Source organism: Pituophis catenifer, unplaced genomic scaffold (genome assembly GCF_029215685.1).
Source record: "Pituophis catenifer annectens isolate HBS135680 unplaced genomic scaffold, rPitCat1.0.hap2 SCAF_9, whole genome shotgun sequence".
NCBI lineage: Eukaryota > Metazoa > Chordata > Lepidosauria > Squamata > Colubridae > Pituophis > Pituophis catenifer.
The window spans coordinates 20,694,131-20,713,570 of NW_027256889.1; the positions used below are offsets into that span (position 1 = coordinate 20,694,131).

General features: G+C 44.5%; 1 protein-coding gene across 1 annotated transcript in view; it reads left to right on the forward strand.

Moving 5' to 3' along the window:
* The window catches only part of LOC139321306 (protein argonaute-1), a 79,637-nt gene that overhangs the window by 42,826 nt on the left and 17,371 nt on the right, over positions 1 to 19,440 (forward strand). The window contains exons 2-8 of the mRNA XM_070949977.1: positions 3,581 to 3,770; positions 7,827 to 7,947; positions 10,361 to 10,542; positions 10,983 to 11,119; positions 13,788 to 13,922; positions 16,871 to 16,958; positions 18,204 to 18,351. Of these exons, the coding sequence (XP_070806078.1) occupies positions 7,843 to 7,947; positions 10,361 to 10,542; positions 10,983 to 11,119; positions 13,788 to 13,922; positions 16,871 to 16,958; positions 18,204 to 18,351 (795 nt within the window). The 5' untranslated portion in view covers positions 3,581 to 3,770; positions 7,827 to 7,842. The remainder of the gene's footprint in view (positions 1 to 3,580; positions 3,771 to 7,826; positions 7,948 to 10,360; positions 10,543 to 10,982; positions 11,120 to 13,787; positions 13,923 to 16,870; positions 16,959 to 18,203; positions 18,352 to 19,440) is intronic.

Below are 19,440 nucleotides of genomic sequence, written 5' to 3' on the forward strand. Positions count from 1 at the left end.
AAAAATCCCTGCGTGCCCTCCCCCCATGCTCAGCTGAGCTGCACTATCATCAGAGGCTTTTTTTTTTTTAACTTTTAAAAGCATTTTTTCTACAACCTCTTCCGACGAAAAAATGCTTTTAAAAGTAAAAAAAAAAAAAAGCCTCTGATGATCATGCGGCTCAGCTGGGATCGTCAGAGGCTTTTCAAAGCATTTTTTTCTGCAACCTCTTGGCCGAAGAGGTGGTAAAAAAAATGCTTTGAAAAGTCTCTGACGATCCCAGCTGAGTTCCCTGATCGGCAGAGGCTTTTCAAAGCATTAGAAAAAATGCTTTGAAAAGTTAAAAAAAAAAAAAGTTGGCCACACCCACCCAGTCACATTACACCCCCCCCACCAAGCCACGCCCACAGAACAGGTAGTAACACATTTTACATTTCATCCCTGGTCTCGGGGTCATGTGATCCACTTTTGCGACCTCCTGACAAGCAAAGTCTATAGGAAGCCAGATTCACTTAACAACCGTGTTACTAATTTAACAACTGCAGTGATTCGCTTAACAAATGTACTAAGCAAAATCGTAAAATGGGGCAAAACTCACCTAACAAATTTATTGCTTAACATCAAAACTGTTGGGCTCAATTGCGGTCGTAAGTTGAGGACTACCTGTACTTTCACCTTGCATTAAATAGGCGCTCCAAATCAAGATGATCTACACTGGGCAGCCCTTCAAGCGTGGTTGATTTACAACTCCTCACTCTCTCAACAAGGCGAAACATTCAGCAACAGCTGGAAACCATGATTGGTCTGCATTTCATCCACACTGATGGTTTTAGAGGACAGCTAGTCCTCAATTTACGACTACAATTGTGACCAGGAATTTTTGTTTTTAAGCAAGGCAGTTGTTAGTTAAGTGAGTCATGGCCAATTTTAACAAACTTTTTACCATGGTTGTCAAGCAAACCGTTGCAGTTGTTAAGTGAATCATGTGGTCATTAAGTGAATCTGACTCCCCCCTTGACTTTGCTTGCTGGAAGCCAGCTGGGAAGATTGCAATGACAGTCACATGATCCTGGGATGCTACAAGTGTTGTTAATACGTACCAGTCGCTACCCAAGTTTTGATCGTGTGACCATGCTGTGTTGCTTGTAAGTGGGAGGACTGGTTGTAAGTCACTTTATTCACTGCCATTGTAATGTTGAACTAAACGGATGGCTTTTAAGTCAAGGACTATCTGTAGAATCTTCCCCACTGCTAACAAGAGGGGTTGGATTTCAGCTAAACAGTTTGTATGCACAACAACATTTGCAATGGAGGTAGAGTTTCTTTTCACTTCTGTCTTATCCACGGGTAACTTACAACTAATCCAATTTTCTGAGTCATGCAATACACTCGATTATAAACTAACTAGCTGGACACCCATGCTTCGCCACGAAACTATGTGCTCAGGCTTGATAAATTGACACGTAGAGCCTGAAACTTAATGTAGAACGTGTAACTCCATAGCATCAGAGTGTGTTAATATAATGCAACTGGCAGTTGGAACAGAGGGGGATTGGGAGCAGAATGTCCCAGCCCGCAGCATCCATCGGTATTCATCTGGCTAGCATCCTATCAGTGTGTGAGAGAGTTGAGGGGTGTTTGGAAACACAAACAGTATTTGCTGTGTGAGGAAGGAGGAGACAGGAAGGAGGCTGGGCATGGCTTAGCTCAACTGTTCTGTAGTAAAGCTGTTTGCTCCTGTGAAAGTAAAACTGAAAGTGAAACTCCTCTCCTCTGCTTGTGTTTTGCATTTGGAACAGATTTCTTTTCAAGTGGGGAGGGGGAAGTAGAATTCCTTAGCATTAGAGCATGTTAATAATAATGTAGGAAATACTAATGCTCTGATGGTCATTTCGAAAAATCCTTTCCTAATGAGCACCTAGAAGCCAAGAGGAACATATGTGGCAAATTTCAAGTTTGTATGCTTTACGGTTCTGGAGATTTTGTAATTAATGCGTGAGTGGTTTTCGCTTTTATATATATAGGTTACATCAGCCCAGTTTGTTTTTGAAAAAAAAACCCGAAGCTAAAATGTGATTTGAACACTGCTTGTCTAACAAGCTTGATTCCCCCCCCCCCCCAATGTCATGGTAAAGAAAAGACATGGATCAAGAAGAAAAAGGGAGCCATGTAGTTTTCTCCAGAAATGCTTTATAGGAGAATCAACATGGGATGACATTTTCAGTTCAACAAATTTAAGGAAAATCCCAATTGGCATGAAAAAAAAAATGAGGTTTTTCTCTAGAGTCAGAATATTTTAAGATATGGAATCATTTTTATTATTGGTTGGAAAAGAGATATAAATGATTAATTTTATAACTATGTATAAAAAATGTGAAGAGTAGACTATTATTTTAGTGATTAATTGGTATAATGGACTGGATAAGGATCAAGATAGAAGAAACAACATATTTATAGAAGAAGAAGAAGAAGAATTCTGGAAGATAACACCGAAATGTCACAGGGAAAGAAGAACTGATGTATTAAATGTTTGTTTGTCTAAAAAATAAAAAACTTTTATAAAAAAAAATAATGAGATTAACAAAACAATAACACAAAAATAAGCGTAGCCCTCCTGTGTTACATCAAAGCGTAGCCATACTCGTCCTGTATTTTGATTTGCGTTGTGCCAACCTGATGCCTCTGGAGTTCTTGTAGGCCAGAGGTGGGGTAGGTAGGAGATCTAATGCACACATAGCAATAGCATTTAGACTTATACAGAATAGAATAGGATAGAATTTTTTATTGGCCACGATTTGCAGCATTCAGCAGTCGACAAATATCAGCATGGTGCCCCCAACAATCTGGGTCCTCATTTTATCAAGCATGGAAGGATGGAAAGCTGAGTCAACCTTGAGCTGATCAGGGTCGAACTCCTGGCTGTGGGCAGTTAGCCTGCAGTACTGCATTGTAACCCCTGTGCTACCATGGCTCCATAGAAAGTGATTAGGGATACCTTTTCTGTATTGTACTGGCTGGAGAATTCTGGGAATTGAAGTCCACAAGTCTTAAAGTTGCCAAGGTTGGACACCTGTGGTCTAGATCAATGATAGCTAACCTTTTTGCTATCGTGTGCCAAAAGCGGGGGGAGTGCAGGGGGGGGGTCGTGTGCGCATGTGCCCACACCCATAATTCAATGCGCCCCGCGCATGCACATACGCACACAACACACACTCCCCCCGCTTTTGGCACGCGATGGCACGGTGGGCCCAGTAGGCCCGTTTTTCGCCCTCGCCAGGCTCCAAAGGCTTTCTTGGAGCCTGGGGAGGGCGAAAACTGCCTTCCTCCCACAGAGGCCCTCCGGAGGCTGGAAACGGCCCATTTCTTGACTTCCGGAAGGCCCGAAAATCAGCTTCCCAGCTCATGCATGCACACTGGAGCTGAGCTAGGGCAACACTCGCGTGCCCACAGATATGGCTCTGCCATAGGTTCGCCATCACGGGTCTAGATGCTCTAAAATGTTTTTCAGCTGCTTGGTTCTCACCTCTCTCTCCCTCTCTCTCTCTCTCTCTCTCTCTCTCTCTCTCTCTCTCTCCTCCACTTCCAATTTTTGTTTCTTTAGCAGTTGCTGCAGGCACTTACCTGCCACCCCTCCAGCAGGTATTTCAAGCTCCTCGTCGGCCTGGGATAGGAACTGTTGGGAAACCCATCAAGCTCTTGGCCAATTACTTTGAGGTGGACATTCCCAAAATCGATGTCTATCACTATGAAGTTGACATCAAGCCGGACAAGTGTCCACGCAGAGTCAACAGGTAAGGCAAGTATTAGCATTTAGCCATTTCTTCTTCCCTCCAGCCCTCCCCCCCCCAAAAAAAACCCCAAACACCTCAGGTGAACATGTTCCTCATGTTCTAGAGTAGGGTTGTCCAACCTAGGCAACTTGTGGACTTCCAATTCCAGAGAATTCTGGCTGGGGAATTCTGGGAGTTGAAGTCCACAGGTCCTAAATGTCTATGGCAGGAGTCCTCAAACTTGGCAGCTTTAAGACTTGTGGACTTCAACTTCCAGAATTCTCCAGCCAGCTATGCTGGCTGGAGAATTCTGGGAGTTGGAGTCCACAAGTCTTAAAGCTGCCAAGTTTGAAGACCTCTGGTCTATGGAGATTCTCAGTCATCCAGATCACAGTTGTTCCGAAGGTACTTTTTCAAAAGGCACAACTGGACTTGCTTGTTTTGCTTGAAGAACTGAAGAAGCTTCTTGGATGAGAAGCAAAATGTCTTCAAGCAAAAAAAAGCCCCAAGAAAGTCCAGTTGTCTTTTGGAAAAAAAAAAAAAAAAACAGTCTTTGGGACTCAGATCTTAAAGTTGCCAAGGTTTGAACACCCCTGTTCTAGAGGAAGTACCTGTGGGCTGGGAGGGGGCAGGAAGAGAAAAAAGGCACGTAGAGGCATCTCTTCCTGTCTGTTACCAAGTTTTGAGAAGCCCCATTTCTTGGCTGAGCTGTTTTCGGTCTACCTGGTTGCTTGGCCCCGTTCAACTTTGCCGTGACTGGAACTGCTGTTCTTGCTGAGGTTGGCTGGGAGTAAGATGAAATTTTTCGATGCCCCCTCTCCTGTGAAGTAGGGTGTTTTATGTCCCTTCTCCTCCCTCATCATCTCCGGTCATGCCTTGGTGGCTCAGGAGAAAACAGAGCCTTGATCTTCCATCTCCGTTCAGTTTACAGCAGCTGGGTGGAGCTGGCTGTGGTCCCAGGCTTTTAAAATAGCTGCTCTTAGACAGCTGGGCTGCCATTTAAATATCCTTCTTCCTGTAGTCTTAAACCTGGGAGGGTCAGAGATCTGAGAGAGCTTATGTGAAAATAGGAAGCTTCTCACAGCTTTCTGAAATGCTAGAGTTGGTCCTTGTTTTTCAAGTCTCTTCTCAATCCAGGAATTTACAGGGAGTCCATGATTTAGGACTATAATTGAGCCCCAAATTATGGTCGTAAAATGTCAAGGCTTCATGACACCAGATTTGAAACAACTACTATACTTTTCGGAGTATAAGACACAGGTTTTTCCTCCCTAAAAGAGGGTGGAAATGTTGGTGCGTCTTATACACTGAATACAACCATTTTTGGCCTTTGGAAACCCTGCCCCGCTCGTCCCATTTTTGCCAAAAACAGGCCCGTTTTTCACAAAAACGGGATGCGCAGAGGGTTTAGGAAGCTTGCAGAGTGCTCCTGGGGGCTGGGGGGGGGAAATGTGGCGCATGGGGGTTTGGGAGGCCAAAAACGGGGCCGTTTTTATTTTTTTCCTCCCAACCCACCCCCCCCATCACGTTTTTGCCCTCCCCAGCCTCCAGGAGCACTCTGCAGGCCTCCCAAACTCTCTGCGTGTCCCGTTTTTTGCCTCCCAAATCCCCCACACATCGGGTTTTTGCCCTCCCTGGCAACCAGGAGCACTCTACAGGCCTCCCAAACCCTCTGCACATCCTGTTTTTGTGAAAAACGGGCCATTTTTCACAAAAACAGGACGCGCAGAAGGTTTGGGAGGCCCGCAGAGTGCTCCTGGTTGCCGGGGAGGCCAAAAACGTTTTTTTTCTTGTTTTCCTCTTTGAAATCTTGGTGTGTCTTATACTCCGGTGCATCTTGTAGACCGAAAAATATGGTGGTGTTTTGTTTTTTTTACAATGGTCGTTAATTTAATTTAATTTATCGCATTTCTATGCCGCCCAACTCTGGGCGTCTTACAACAAAAATAATGCGAACATTATTAAAAAACATTGCGAAAATTATTAAAAAACATTTATAAAACATTTAAAAATATTAAAAGCCCATGCACACCATTCATGGCAGGATCTCATGAGAGCACAAGAGCGAGATCAACGGCCCCAGGCCTGCCAGAAAAGCCAGGTCTTCACCGCTTTTCAGAAGGCCAATAGGGTGGAGATGGTCCGGACCTCAGGAGGTAACTGGTTCCAGAGAGCTGGGGCAGCCACAGAGAAGGCCCTCCTTCACGGGCCCGCCAGCTGGCATTGTTTAGCTGACAGGACCCGGAGGAGACCAACTCTGTGGGATCTTACTGGTCGCTGGGAGCTATGTGGCAGAAGGCGGTCTCGAAGATTAACTGACCTCTTCAGGCGTTAAGTGAATCCATTTTCCCCAATGGATGTTTTTTTGCTGGAAGTAAACCCTGGAAAGTGGCTAAAATGTCACGAATCACACACTTATGGCCCTAAAGGTGAACCAGTTGCCAAGGGTCCAAAATGCAATCAAGTGTACAGCTGTTGTAACTCTGAAAATGGGTCATAAGTAACTTTAGGGATGCCTGTCATAATTTGGAATGGTCATTAAGCAACTGGTCATAGGTTGAGTCAAAAAAGGCAAGAGGGCAGCTGCAACTGCAAGATGTAAGTTGCAGACCCTTCTGAGTTTTTTGACACCCCCTGGGCTGAAAAATCACAACCCAGTGTAATCCAGTTTATATATTAAATATATTTGACTGTTACTTGACCAAATAGTCCCTAGCCGATCCAGTCAGATAAGCTTTTGGATTTTAACTTTCTAAATCTGAAGGCGACCCTGATGACCATCTAGTCCAGGGGTCTCCAAACTTGGCAACTTTAAGACTTGTGGACTTCAACTCCCAGAATTCCTCAGCCAGGTTGAGGAATTCTGGGAGTTGAAGTCCACAAGTCTTAAAGTTGCCAAGTTTGGAGACCCCTGATCTAGTCCAACCCTCTGCAATTTCAGGACAATCATGATGAGAGGTGAAGTGAGAGGTGACTGCTCAGCCTCTTAAAAATCTCCAGAGATTAAAAAACAACAACCCCATAATCTCTTTAAGTGGACTTCAGTAGGGGAAGAATGTTTCCAATACATATATTAAAGCCTTGGCTCTACTATTTATTTCATATTTATTATACTTTTTTCAATAGTCGTTCAATTATTACTCTTGTTAGGACCTTTTTTCCTCTTCCAACGTCATGCTTGCAAGCTAATTTATGCAGCAATGTTAAAAACCTTACAGGTATTCCTCTTATTCTAAAATTAGGCGGATTTTTTAAACAAAAAGTAATTTGCAATAGCAATAGCCCCTAGACTTACATACTGCCCCATAGTGCTCCTCAACACTCTCTGAGCAGTTTACAACATCAGCATATTTTCCCCAATAATCTGGGTCCCCATTTTACTGAACTCCAGGCTGTGGGCAGAGTTTGCCTGCAATGCTGCATTCTAACCACCGTGTCACCAGGAGTCATAATTCTGCAGCATCATTAAAAATCAAGGTTTTGGCCGGCAAGACTACCCTGATTACAACAGTATCCCTCAGGGACCATCCATGCGAGGCAGGGGTGAAATCAAGCAGGTTCTGACAGGTTCTGGAGAACCGATAGCGGAAATTTTGAGTCGTTTGGAGGACCGGCAAATACCACCTCTGGCTGGCCTCAAAGTGGGGCGGGAATGGAGATTTTGCAATATCCTTCCCCTGCCATGCCTACCAAGCCACGCCCACCCAGCCACGCCCACAGAACCGGTAGTAAAAATATTTGGATTTCACCACTGATGCGAGGCAAATACAACATCCTTCCAAATTATTGGTCGGCGGTGCAGACTTTGTAAATTCAGTGTGCGTGTGCGTCTTTGGCCCAGCCAGGTTCATGCACAACAGGCAATTGTGTTAAGCCTGCTTTAGATCGAAGCTTCAATTTCTCCCCTGCAACCAGTGACTTGAGAAATAGTGGATTTTTTTTCCCTCTGACTTTCAGTTCTAATCATTTTAACTTCCTAGCAGAACTATATTTTAAGCCTGCCTTTCTAGCTTCTCCTTTTTCTTTCCTCCTCTCCCCGTCCGATGTCTGTCTGTTGCTTTTTTTTTATTTTTGCAGGGAGGTTGTGGAATATATGGTACAACACTTCAAACCTCAGATCTTTGGAGACCGGAAACCGGTTTACGATGGAAAGAAGAATATCTACACCGTCACAGCTCTGCCTATTGGTAACGAAAGGGTAAGAAGTTAAAAGACAAGTGCAAAACCTTTTAGATTCAGACTACCCTGTTTCCCTGAAAATAAGACATTCCCTGATAATAAGCCCAGTCGGGCTTTTGAGTACATGTGCTAAAATAAGCCCCCATGAAAATAAGCCCTCCCCCCGAAAATAAGCCATCCCCAAAAATATTTAAACGCATGTACAGCCAGTCTCCGCCATTTCCTCTGGTTAGGATTAGGGATACAGAGCTGGAAATCAAGTAAGACGGCAAGAGGAGCCCCGTCTTGCTCCATGCGCCCCAAAATAATAAGGCCTCCCCGAAAATAAGGCCAAGTGCTTATTTCAGGGTTCAAAAAATATAAAACAGGGCAGGGATGAAATGCTCCCGGTTCGGACCGGATCGCCTGATCCAGTAGCGATGGCAGTGGGTGGTTCGGAGAACCAGTAGCAAAAATCCCTGTCCCCCATCCACCCAATGCCCAGCTGAGCCACGCAATCATCAGAGGCTTTTTTTTTTATTTTTAAAAGCATTTTTCCTACAACCTCTGGCTGAAAAAAATGCTTTTAAAAGTAAAAAAAAAAGTCTCTGATGATCGCGCTGCTCAGCTGGGATCATCAGAGGCTTTTAAAAGCATTTTTTCTATAACCTCTTCGGCTGAAGAGGTTGTAGAAAAAGTGCTTTTAAAAGCCTCTGACGATCCCAGATGAGTTGCCTGATCAGCAGAGCCTTTTAAAAGCATCGGCCGAAGAGGTTGTAGAAAAAATGCTTTTAAAAGGTTAAAAAAAAAAAAAAAGTTGGCCACGCCCACCCAGTTACATTACCTCCCCACCAAGCCATGCCCACAGAACCGGTAGTAACAAATTTTACATTTCGTCACTGAGACAGGGTCTTATTTTCAGGGAAACACGGTAGATTGTCTTAACAGTACGAGAGATTCTGAACATACTGGAGCTACTCTGAGCTCAGTGTTTTTCTGATGTGGTCGGAACGCTTTTGTAAGTTTGGAACAGCCTGCTTTTAACTCAGAAAGTGATGAATTCAAAATATTTTCCATTAGGAAAAAAAGCAGATGCGGCAAATGAAACAAACAAAATGTTAAAAAGTTATGGTATTTATGTAGTTACTTACCAAGCACATCTAAATTATATTAAAGTAACCAAAAATATCTTTACAGTGCCCAAGGCATGTCTAAAGTGGGACGCGGTGGCTCAGTGGCTAAGATGCTGAGCTTGTCGATCAAAAGGTCGGCAGTTCAACGGTTCGAATCCCTAGTGCCGCGTAACGGGGTGAGCTCCCGTTACTTGTCCCAGCTTCTGCCAACCCAGCAGTTCGAAAGCACGTAAAAAATGCAAGTAGAAAAATAGGGACCACCTTTGGTGGGAAGGGAACAGCGTTCCGTGTGCCTTTGGCATTGAGTCATGTCGGTCACATGACCACGGAGACGTTTTTGGACAGCGCTGGCTCTTCGGCTTTGAAACGGAGATGAGCACCATCCCCAGAGTCGGGAACGACTAGCACATATGTGCAAGGGGAACCTTTACTTTACGTTTCAAGAAAATTCCATCAGAATGCCACATGACCACGGAGACATGTGGACAGCACTTCAGACAGTACTGGCTCTTCGGCTTTGACACGGAGATGAGCACCGCCCCCTAGAGTCGGGAACGACTAGCACATATGTGCGAGGGGAACCTTTACCTTTAATGTTTGGAAATTGAAAGTTGAAAAATTTGACATTCCCTAAAATTTAGACAAACCTCAGTGTTCTTTTTCTGAAAGCAAGAAATATTTACACATGTGAAGTCCCAGCCAGGATAATGTCATAGTTAAGACGTTAAACTAGGAAGAAATCTACCCAGCCATGGAAACTCACTCTCAGTCTGCTCACTCTGAAACCAGCGTACCTCACAGGATGTTTATGTGGGAAAAAAAAATCTAAGGAGGAAAGATGGTAATCTAACAAATAAGCACTGATAGTCCTTGAGTTACAACGAGTCGCACTTGCATCAGTTTGCAGTATCCAGTGATCATATGACCATGTTTTAAGACAATTTTGCTGAAAACTGGCAGTTACTTCCAATGGTTCTCTTAATGACCACTGCAAAAAAAGTTTGTCAAAGTCGGTTGCCCACATGACTGACCCATTTTATGGCCATTACGAGTGATGACCATGATGGGCAGTTTCCATTACGATTCTATGTCGAGAACCACCTGTAATAGCATGCGTACTTCCTTGCTGTTTCTTGTTTGTTATACATGGCTGTGATTCAGAAAGAACAGATGTTTGTTTTTTTTCCAAGAGAATTCTAGGTTTAAAATTTGGATTGTTCCAGGAATATGCAAAGCAGGTGAAAGCAAGTTGACATTTTTGGATTTAGGGGAAGGAAACCGAAATTCAAGGGTTCATCTTGTTTCCTTGGTCTTTTGCAGGTTGATTTTGAGGTGACAATTCCAGGGGAAGGCAAAGACCGAATATTTAAGGTCTCCATTAAATGGATGGCCATTGTGAGTTGGCGGATGCTCCATGAAGCTCTAGTGAGCGGGCAAATCCCTGTTCCTTTGGAATCTGTCCAGGCCCTTGATGTCGCCATGAGGCACCTGGCTTCCATGAGGTAAAATCTGGATTTTTTTCATATTTTTGAAAGACAAATTACCAAGAAGGTGCTCATAACTAGCTTGAGATGTGTCTGTTACCATTATTCACTTCCATTCAGTAATCGGTTGACCTAACATGCATCTTCTTGTATTTTAATTTGGGTTGGGGGGGGCACCATGAATAAAGATCAAGAATCTCTTCAGAAGATCATCTCCCAGAATTTTTAGGGAATGAAAGGACAAAATAAAGAGTTCTCATGTATATATTTCACTGAAATGAGATATAAAAACACCAGTATTATATAAATGTTTCAATAATTGCTAGATATGGGCTTTGCATCTTCTTAGAAGAAGATAAGAAAATGAGAAAAATATGGATTCTGTTGGGCCTCAGCTGAAATCGAAGTTGTTAGCTTTCATGAGTAATATGGTTCCTTGTTTCTAATGATCTTCCCAGGTACACTCCAGTAGGACGCTCCTTCTTCTCTCCCCCTGAAGGATACTATCACCCGCTGGGAGGAGGTCGGGAAGTCTGGTTTGGCTTCCATCAGTCTGTCAGGCCTGCCATGTGGAAGATGATGCTTAACATAGACGGTAATAATACTGACACGTCTCAGTTTGAAGTCATACCTACAGGTAGTCCTCAACCACAATGAAGCCCAGAATTTATCTTGCTAAGTGAGAAATTTGTTGAATGACTTTTGCCCCATTTTACGACTTTCCTTGCCGCTTTTGTTAAGTGAATCACTGCGGTTGTTAAATTAGTAACATGGTTGTAAAGTGAATCTGGCTTCCCCATTGACTTTGCTTGACAGAAGGCTGCAAAAGGGGATCGCGTGACCCGGGGACCTCAACTGTCATAAATAGAAGTTAGTTGTCAAGCATCCGAATGTAAATCATGTGGCCCTGGGGATGGTGCAATGATCATAAGTGTGTTGTGGTCCATATGCGGCTTGTGTGGCTAGTAGCTGATTCCGACAGCGAGGAGGCTGGTGTGGTGCTGTGCCAGCAGCCTGTGCAGCTGGCACTCGAGTCAGACAGTGAGGAGGCTGGAGAAGATGTGGTGCCAGAGGTGGGGATTCAGCCAGGGCCTTCAGAACCTCCAGAAGCTCCTTTAAGTGAAGAGGACGAAGAGGAGGAGCCTCTTCTCGATGCACAGAGCTGCCAAAAGGCAGGAGTGGCTCTTCAGGAGGAGGTCTCCTCGAGAGTAAGGCTTGGGGCTAATTGGCCACTCCCTTAGCCTATCTAAGGAGGAACGCGACTGAAGCAATTTGTAGGGAATAACTTAGTTCACATACCTTCCATACTTGTCTCGTCTTGCTTATCTTATCAGCTTCCTGCAAATTGCTTCTGGGCATTCTGCCAACCATAGTAAGTTTTCAGTTATTATTCTTTGAATTCTTGGCGGCTGTTAATGCAATTAATTAACAGCCGTTGTTGTAAAAGACTGATTTATTCAGTAAACTAAAGTTTGAACGGACTTTGTGTGTGCTGTGTTCTTTGGGATCCGTAGCTGGGGCAGAACAAAGTGTGAAAAATGGTCATAAGTCATTATTTTCAGTGCCGTTGTAACTTTGAACGGTCACTAAACAGACTATTGTAAGTCGAGGGTTACCTATATCTCAATAAGAGTCTATGAGAAGCTCATTGTTCTGTACAGCCGTCCCATGTTTAATAGGGGCCAGACGCGTTACTCAATCTCCAGAATTTTAACGTGTGACCTTCATCCTGGGGAATTCTAGGGAATTCTGGGAGTTGAAGTCCACACATCTTAACGCTGCTGAGGTTGAGCATGGCTGTTAGACAGATGTCCATTTCCATAATTCCCCAATGAGCGAAATCCAACACGTTGGGATAACGTTGGATGAAAGGATGCTCCACTGCTCCTTTCCCCTCATATTTCAGGTTGCATTGCAAATGTTTTATTTTGATAATCTCAGTGCAAAGTTGTTTGACAGCTTGTGAAAGGGTCTCGCTAAGAAATCTATGGGAGGAATTTCTGGAAAGACCAGAGAAGGAAAACATTTAATTAAACAACTTCAGTAACATTTCATGTTCTTTGGAAGACTCATCATTCTTTTAATATGTATTTTAGAGTGATTCAGGGGTAAAGTTCTTGATTTTGATCTGGTTTTGTGTGTGTGTTACATGGGATCAACAAAAAATTTGGACTTCTTAAAGAGACTCAAATGTCATCCTTTATTTTTAGGGGGAAAAAAGACTTTTGTAGAATTTGTAGTTAAAAAAAGATCCTTTGTAGTTAAATTTGTAGTTTAAAAAAAGGGATCCTGATGAATTCTAGAAGATATAGTTGATTAACTCTTCTAGAAGTTAGAGAGTAGGCTTTGGTTCCCTAGCCATTAACATTACAATAGAATAAACTACGTATCTGTTATTAAAAGAAATAAAATTAAAAATGTTAAGTGCCTAGAGCAGGGGTCAGCAACCTCGGCTCCGGAGCCACATGTAGCTCTTTGGGCCCTCCAGAGCCACATGCAGCTCCGGAGCCACATGCGGCCCTGTGGCTCCCTGTCAGGTGATCCCACCACTGGCTGGCCCCGCCCCTCGCCATCCCCTTCCAATCACTTCTCGCCTGGCCTGAGAAGGGCGACAGCGGGGGATGGAGAAGTGGCCAGGGCAGAGACAGAGAGATACAGAGAGAGGGGGAGAGAGAGAGATGTCAAAAGGATTGTGTGGTTCCCGGTGTTTTTTAACAATTGCTTCTATGCCCCAATGACCAGCTGGGTAGGCATGGCTGGGGGATGGGTCATGTGACTGGTGGAAGTGAGTGACATCAAGTTGGCCACGCCCACCCAGGTTTTGTGGCTCCCGGTGTTTTCTTTTCTGTGGGAAACGGGTCCAAAGGCTCTTTGAGTATTTAAGGTTGCAGACCCCTGGCCTAGAGGAAGAGCTTTTCATTGGGAGTGACTCGTTGGTATTAAGAATTTGAAAAGGTATAGCAAGAGAATGAAGGAGCTTAATTCTTATATAAAGTGTTTGGATAAGAATGATAAAATTGTACTGTGTTTCCCCGAAAATAAGACCTGGTCTTATATTTTTTTGAACCCTGAAATAAGCGCTTGGCCTTATTGCCATGTTCTCAAAAGCCCGATTGGGCTTATTATCAGGGGATGTCTTTGGGGGAAACAGGGTAGATACCCTGCAAGGATAGCTGTGGACTGGTTAGTTTGAACAAGGGTATTTCAAACGTTTTCAAGAAACAATTACTGTTGTGATTCATGTGTACCTTTCTCGGTTTTAGTGTCTGCCACGGCGTTCTACAAGGCCCAACCGGTGATTGAATTCATGTGTGAAGTGCTGGACATCCGGAACATCGACGAGCAGCCAAAGCCCCTGACCGACTCTCAGAGGGTTCGGTTCACAAAGGAAATCAAAGGTAAAGCATAAAGGCAGGGGGGATTTCTGAGACGACGGTAGAGATTTACCTGGCAATTGCTAGGAAACAACATTGACTTGCATTTATTTATTTATTTATTTTAGAAAGTTTATATTGTGGGAGCGGAAGTTGGCAAATGGGCTGTTTCCGGCCTCCAGAGGGTCTCCGGGGGGTGGGGGAAGGCCGTTTTCTCCCTCCCCAGACTCCTAGAAAGGCTCTGGAGCCTGGGGACAGCAAAAAACGGGCCTTCCCCCCCCCCCCCCACACACACACCAAGGCCTTCTGGAGGCAGGAAACAGCCTGTTTCCCTAATTCTGGTGGGCCCAGAAGGGCCGGAGCTGAGCTCGCCTGCCCACCAATATGTGCCATAGGTTTGCCATCACGGTACTACCCCATAATGTTTTACAGTAATGAGTGGTTTACAATGTCATATTCCCCCCCAACAATGGATCCTCATATTACCGACCCGAGAAGGATGAAAAGCTGAGTCAGCCATGAACCCTGCCAGGATCAAACTCCACACTGTGGGCAGAGTCAGCCTGCAATACTGCATTCTAACCACTGTGCCACAGGGCTCAGATTATGGGGATATCGGCTTGAATGGTAAGGTCTTTGTGTGAAAATAAGTGAAGAGAGGTAGATAGTAGAGATTATATCAGGGGTGAAATCCAGCAGGTTTTGACAGGTTCTGGAGAACCGGTAGCAGAAATGTTGAGTAGTTCAGAGAACCGGCAAATACCACCTCTGGCTGCCCCCAGAATGGGGGCAAAATCTGAAGATTTTGCAATATCCTTCCCCCAGGACTCGGGAGGTAATGGGGATTTTGCAGTATCCTTCCCCTGGAGTGGGGTGGGAATGGAGATTTTGCAGTATCCTTCCCCTGCCACCCCGACCAAGCCACACCCACCAAGCCAAGCCCACAGAACCGGTAGTAAAAAAATTTGGATTTTACCACTGGATTATATGTGTGAAAAAGAATTATCTCATGCCACAGTCATTCCCTGTTTCACCCACCACCATCACTTCCATATCTTCCACTTCCAGATGTGGGAATGTTCCTGATTACCCTTTTTTTTTCTCCACTAATTTGTGTTCCATCTCTTTCTTTTTAACTGACATGAGGAGTGCTGGTACTGGATGAAATTAAAAATTAAGTTGTTTCTAAATTGGCAAGGCTTTCTTATTGTCTGTCTGATTCTGTGGACTGATAGTTTCCAGACAGCTTGTGGCACGTTCCTGTTGATTTTCTTCACAAGCATATTTTCTTGGAAAAGGATGATTGGAGGCTGAGATACCTCTGCTTTCCCTTCCCTCCCTCAAATACGTATATTAGGAGTTGGACTGTATATTTTTTTAAAAACTCGTATTTATTTATTTGGAGGATTTATTTACCTTCTCAGTCCAAAATTAACTCTGAGGGGAGTTGCTTAGTTATTTCTTGTTTATAATGAAACAATTCATCAGCAACATGAATTCCAGAATAAGCATTTTTTGAAATCCGTAGAGTACAGATGGTAAAATAAGCAAGTATGAAAAGATTTTTCTAATATCTAATTCTATCAACTGATGGAATCCCACAACTTTGGGATAACTTTGCTCTCATGTTCCAGTTTTAGTGCATGTAATAATAATTGCCATTAAGTATTGAGGAAAACATGTTGAATATAAACATGATTAAGGAATCATTCTTTTGTGAGGTATTCTAATAAAAGAAAATCTTGTAATTTCAGAGTTTCATGCAAGAATGAATCTCTGAATAGAATAAGTATTTGTAATTGTTGAAATCAGAACCTTACATCTGCTATTCATTAAATGCTACTGGATTGTAATTTTAATGGAGATATAAACTAAAACAGATTAACAGATTCCTTGGTTCTTGGGGGGGGGAGAAATTGTCCCCCTCAGAATGGGCTCGCAATTTGGGTGTCCTCCTAGACTCACAGCTAAGATTAAAGCAACATCTGACAGCTGTGGCTAGGGGGACCTTTGCACAGGTTCGCCTGGTGCACCAATTGCGACCCTACTTGGATCAGGAGGCTCTCCTCACAGTCACTCATGCCCTTGTCACCTCACGGTTAGATTATTGCAACGCGCTCTACATGGGGCTACCCTTGAAAAGTGTTCGGAGACTACAGTTGGTCCAGAACGCAGCCATGCGAGCTGTCGTGGGTGCACCTATGTACACCCACATTACACCAATTCTCCGCGAGCTGTACTGGCTCCCTCTTGGTCTCCGGTCACAATTCAAGGTGTTGGTCATTACCTTTAAAGCCCTACATGGCTTAGGGCCAGGGTATCTTCAAGACCGCCTTCTACCTCATAGCTCCCAGCGACCGGTAAGATCCCACAGAGTTGGTCTTGTCCAGGTCCCGTCAGCTAAACAACGCTGGCTGGCGGGCCCGCGGGGGAGGGCCTTCTCTGTGGTGGCCCCAGCTCTCTGGAACCCGTTACCTCCTGAGGTCCGGACCATCCTCACCCTATTGGCCTTCCGAAAATCGGTGAAGACCTGGCTTTTCCGGCAGGCCTGGGGCCGTTGATCTTGCTTTGCGATCTGACGAGATCCGGCCATGAATGGTGTGAATGGGTTTTAATGTTTTTAATGTTATTAATTTTTAAATGTTTTTTATAATGATTTTAAATGCATTGTGAGCCGCCCTGAGTCTTCAGAGAGGGGCGGCATACAAATTGAATTAATAATAATAATAATAATAATAATAATAATAATAATAATAATAATAACAACAACAACAACAACAACCACAACAACCACAACAACAACAACAACTAAAATAGAATGGAGGAAGGAGACAGCTTTGAATGAAACCAACACTACAATTCCTTGTAAACAACAACAACAACAACAACTCAAATAGAATGGAGGAAGGAGACAGCTTTGAATGAAACCAACACTACAATTCCTTGTAAACTTAAATCTTCTCTTTCTCTAGGTTTGAAAGTGGAAGTTACTCACTGTGGACAAATGAAGAGGAAATACCGCGTCTGTAATGTCACTCGGCGTCCAGCTAGTCACCAAACGTAAGGCAGGAGCAGTTGAGTGAAGAAACATATGCAGGTAGTCCTCGTTTAGTGACCACAGTTGGGACCGGCAGGTCAGTTGTTCAGCAAAGTGAACATGAAACCACAACTGTGCTTCTTATAATCTTCCTTTAGCTTTTCTTTTTCTTTACGGACCTGCGAAGGTCATAAATGCAGATGCTGGTGGCAAAGTTGCTTTTTTATCACCATCATAGCTGCAAACGGTCGCTATCTGAGGCAGTCGCTTAACGAGGACTACCTGTACCAAGAACACAAACTCTGCCTTTTACACTCATGCGTGCAGTTTTGTAAGGCGAGCTTGTGTTGTGATAACGCAATACAGGTTTTGTCCTTTGGATGTCCTGGTGCAGGGATCCCCAACCCCAGATCCGTGGACTGGTACCAGTTTGTGGCATGCCAGCAACCGGGCCGTGTTCTGACCTAGGCTTCCTTTGAAAGTATAAAGGACAATCTTGGTCCCGAAAAACCTCTTTTATTTATACGACTGTAAATTCCTTTCATTTACAGTCCGCAAGGCTTGATAAACAGTCTTTCAGAGGAAAGTTATCAACACCCACCTATCTCACATGGAACGCTGCCAGAGAGCTAATTTCCAGATGCAGGGCAAGGCCAAACTTGGCACAGAGTCACAAACAGACTTTTCAAATCTTGAATCGGCCAGATGAAGTAATTGCTTCCTGCAAAAGCTCACGTCTCGTTTGCTCTTCTTTTATGCCTTATGGGAGAGGCCAATCATCTCCAAGCCTTACTCCCAAGTCGACCCTGTTTTCTTAATTGTTCTTGTCGTCTGGCAGCTCTGCACAGGCCCACACTGGGAACAGGCTCCTACTGTTCTTCTGCCTCGCTGCTGTCAGACTCTGGAGGCTGTACATAACTATCAGATGGCCTTGGCCCGCTCTCTGCCTCTGATGCAGAGCCCTCGTCTGAGCTTTCCCCAGCCCCCAGGACTGGCCCAAGTTCCTCCACCACTTCCTCACTGTCCGATTGCTGCCAGCTCTGCCGGCCACCGCCAGCCCACAACACACGGGATGCAGGCAGCAAGCGAAACTATGCCCCCTTCGGTCTGCAGAAAAACCTCTCTCCACGGAATTGGTCCCTGGTGCCCCAAAGGTTGGGGGTCGCTGTGCTGGTGGGGGTCTCTGGAGGCCTCAGAGGAGTGAAGCTGAATCTCTTTTCATATGTGGGCATTGGGTCTCTAAGGGCGCTCTTGTTCTCTTTGTACAGGTTTCCTTTGCAGCTGGAGAGCGGACAAACAGTGGAATGCACCGTTGCACAATACTTCAAGCAGAAGTACAACCTCCAGTTGAAGTACCCCCACCTGCCCTGTCTTCAAGTCGGCCAAGAGCAAAAACACACCTATCTGCCTCTGGAGGTTAAGAGCATCTGCCTGGGGCTGGGTTGGTGGTAGTTCTGGGCAGGGAGGCTTAAGGGTAATTCCTTACTGGTGCAGTCACACTCTATTCTTTGCTGTGACCCCTTCCATCTCTCATGGGATGGAATGTAGTCTGGATTCCCAGGAGGGAGGGGCTGCATTCAATAGGACCAAGAGAGAGCAAAGCAGGGGTGAAATCCAGCTGGTTCTAACAGGTTCTGGAGAACCGGTAGCGGAAATTTTGAGTAGTTTGGAGAACTGGCAAATACCACCTCTGGCTGGCCCCAGAGTGGGGTGGGAATGGAGTTTTTGCAATATCCTTCCCCTGTCATGCCCACCAAGCCACGCCACGCCCACCAAGCCACGCCAACAGAACCGGTAGTAAAAAAATTTGGATTTCACCACTGCAGCAAAGTCCCAAAAGTGGCTTTTTCAAGAGGCAACTGGGCTTTCTTTATTTTTCCTTGAAGATGTTTCGCTTCTCATCCAAGAAGCTTCTTCGCAGGCGTGATATGCTTCCGGTTCGGACCGGATCGCCTGATCCGGTAGCGATGGCGGCGGGTGGTTCGGAGAACCGGTAGCAAAAATCCCTGCCCCTCCCCCATGTCCAGCTGAGCCGCACAATCATCAGAGGCTTTTTTTTTTAATTTTTAAAAGCATTTTTTCTACAACCTCTTTGGCCAAAAAAATGCTTTTAAAAGTAAAAAAATGCCTCTTATGATCGCGCGGCTCAGCTGGGATCGTCAGAGGCTTTTAAAAGAAAAAAAAAGCCTCTGAGGATCAGGCAGCTCAGCTGGGATCGTCAGAGGCTTTTAAAAGCATTTTTTTACAACCTCTTCAGCCGAAGAGGTTGTAGAAAAAATGGTTTTAAAAGTAAAAAAAAAAAAAAGTTGGCCACGCCCACCCAGTCACATTACCCCCTCCCACCAAGCCACGCCCACAGAACCGGTAGTAACAAATTTTACATTTCACCACTGCTTCTTCGGTTCTGAACTCAAAAAGCTTCTTGGATGAGGAGCAAAACATCTTTAAGGAAAAACAAAGGAAAACCAGTTGCCTCTTGAAAAAGCACCTTTGGGACAATCATGG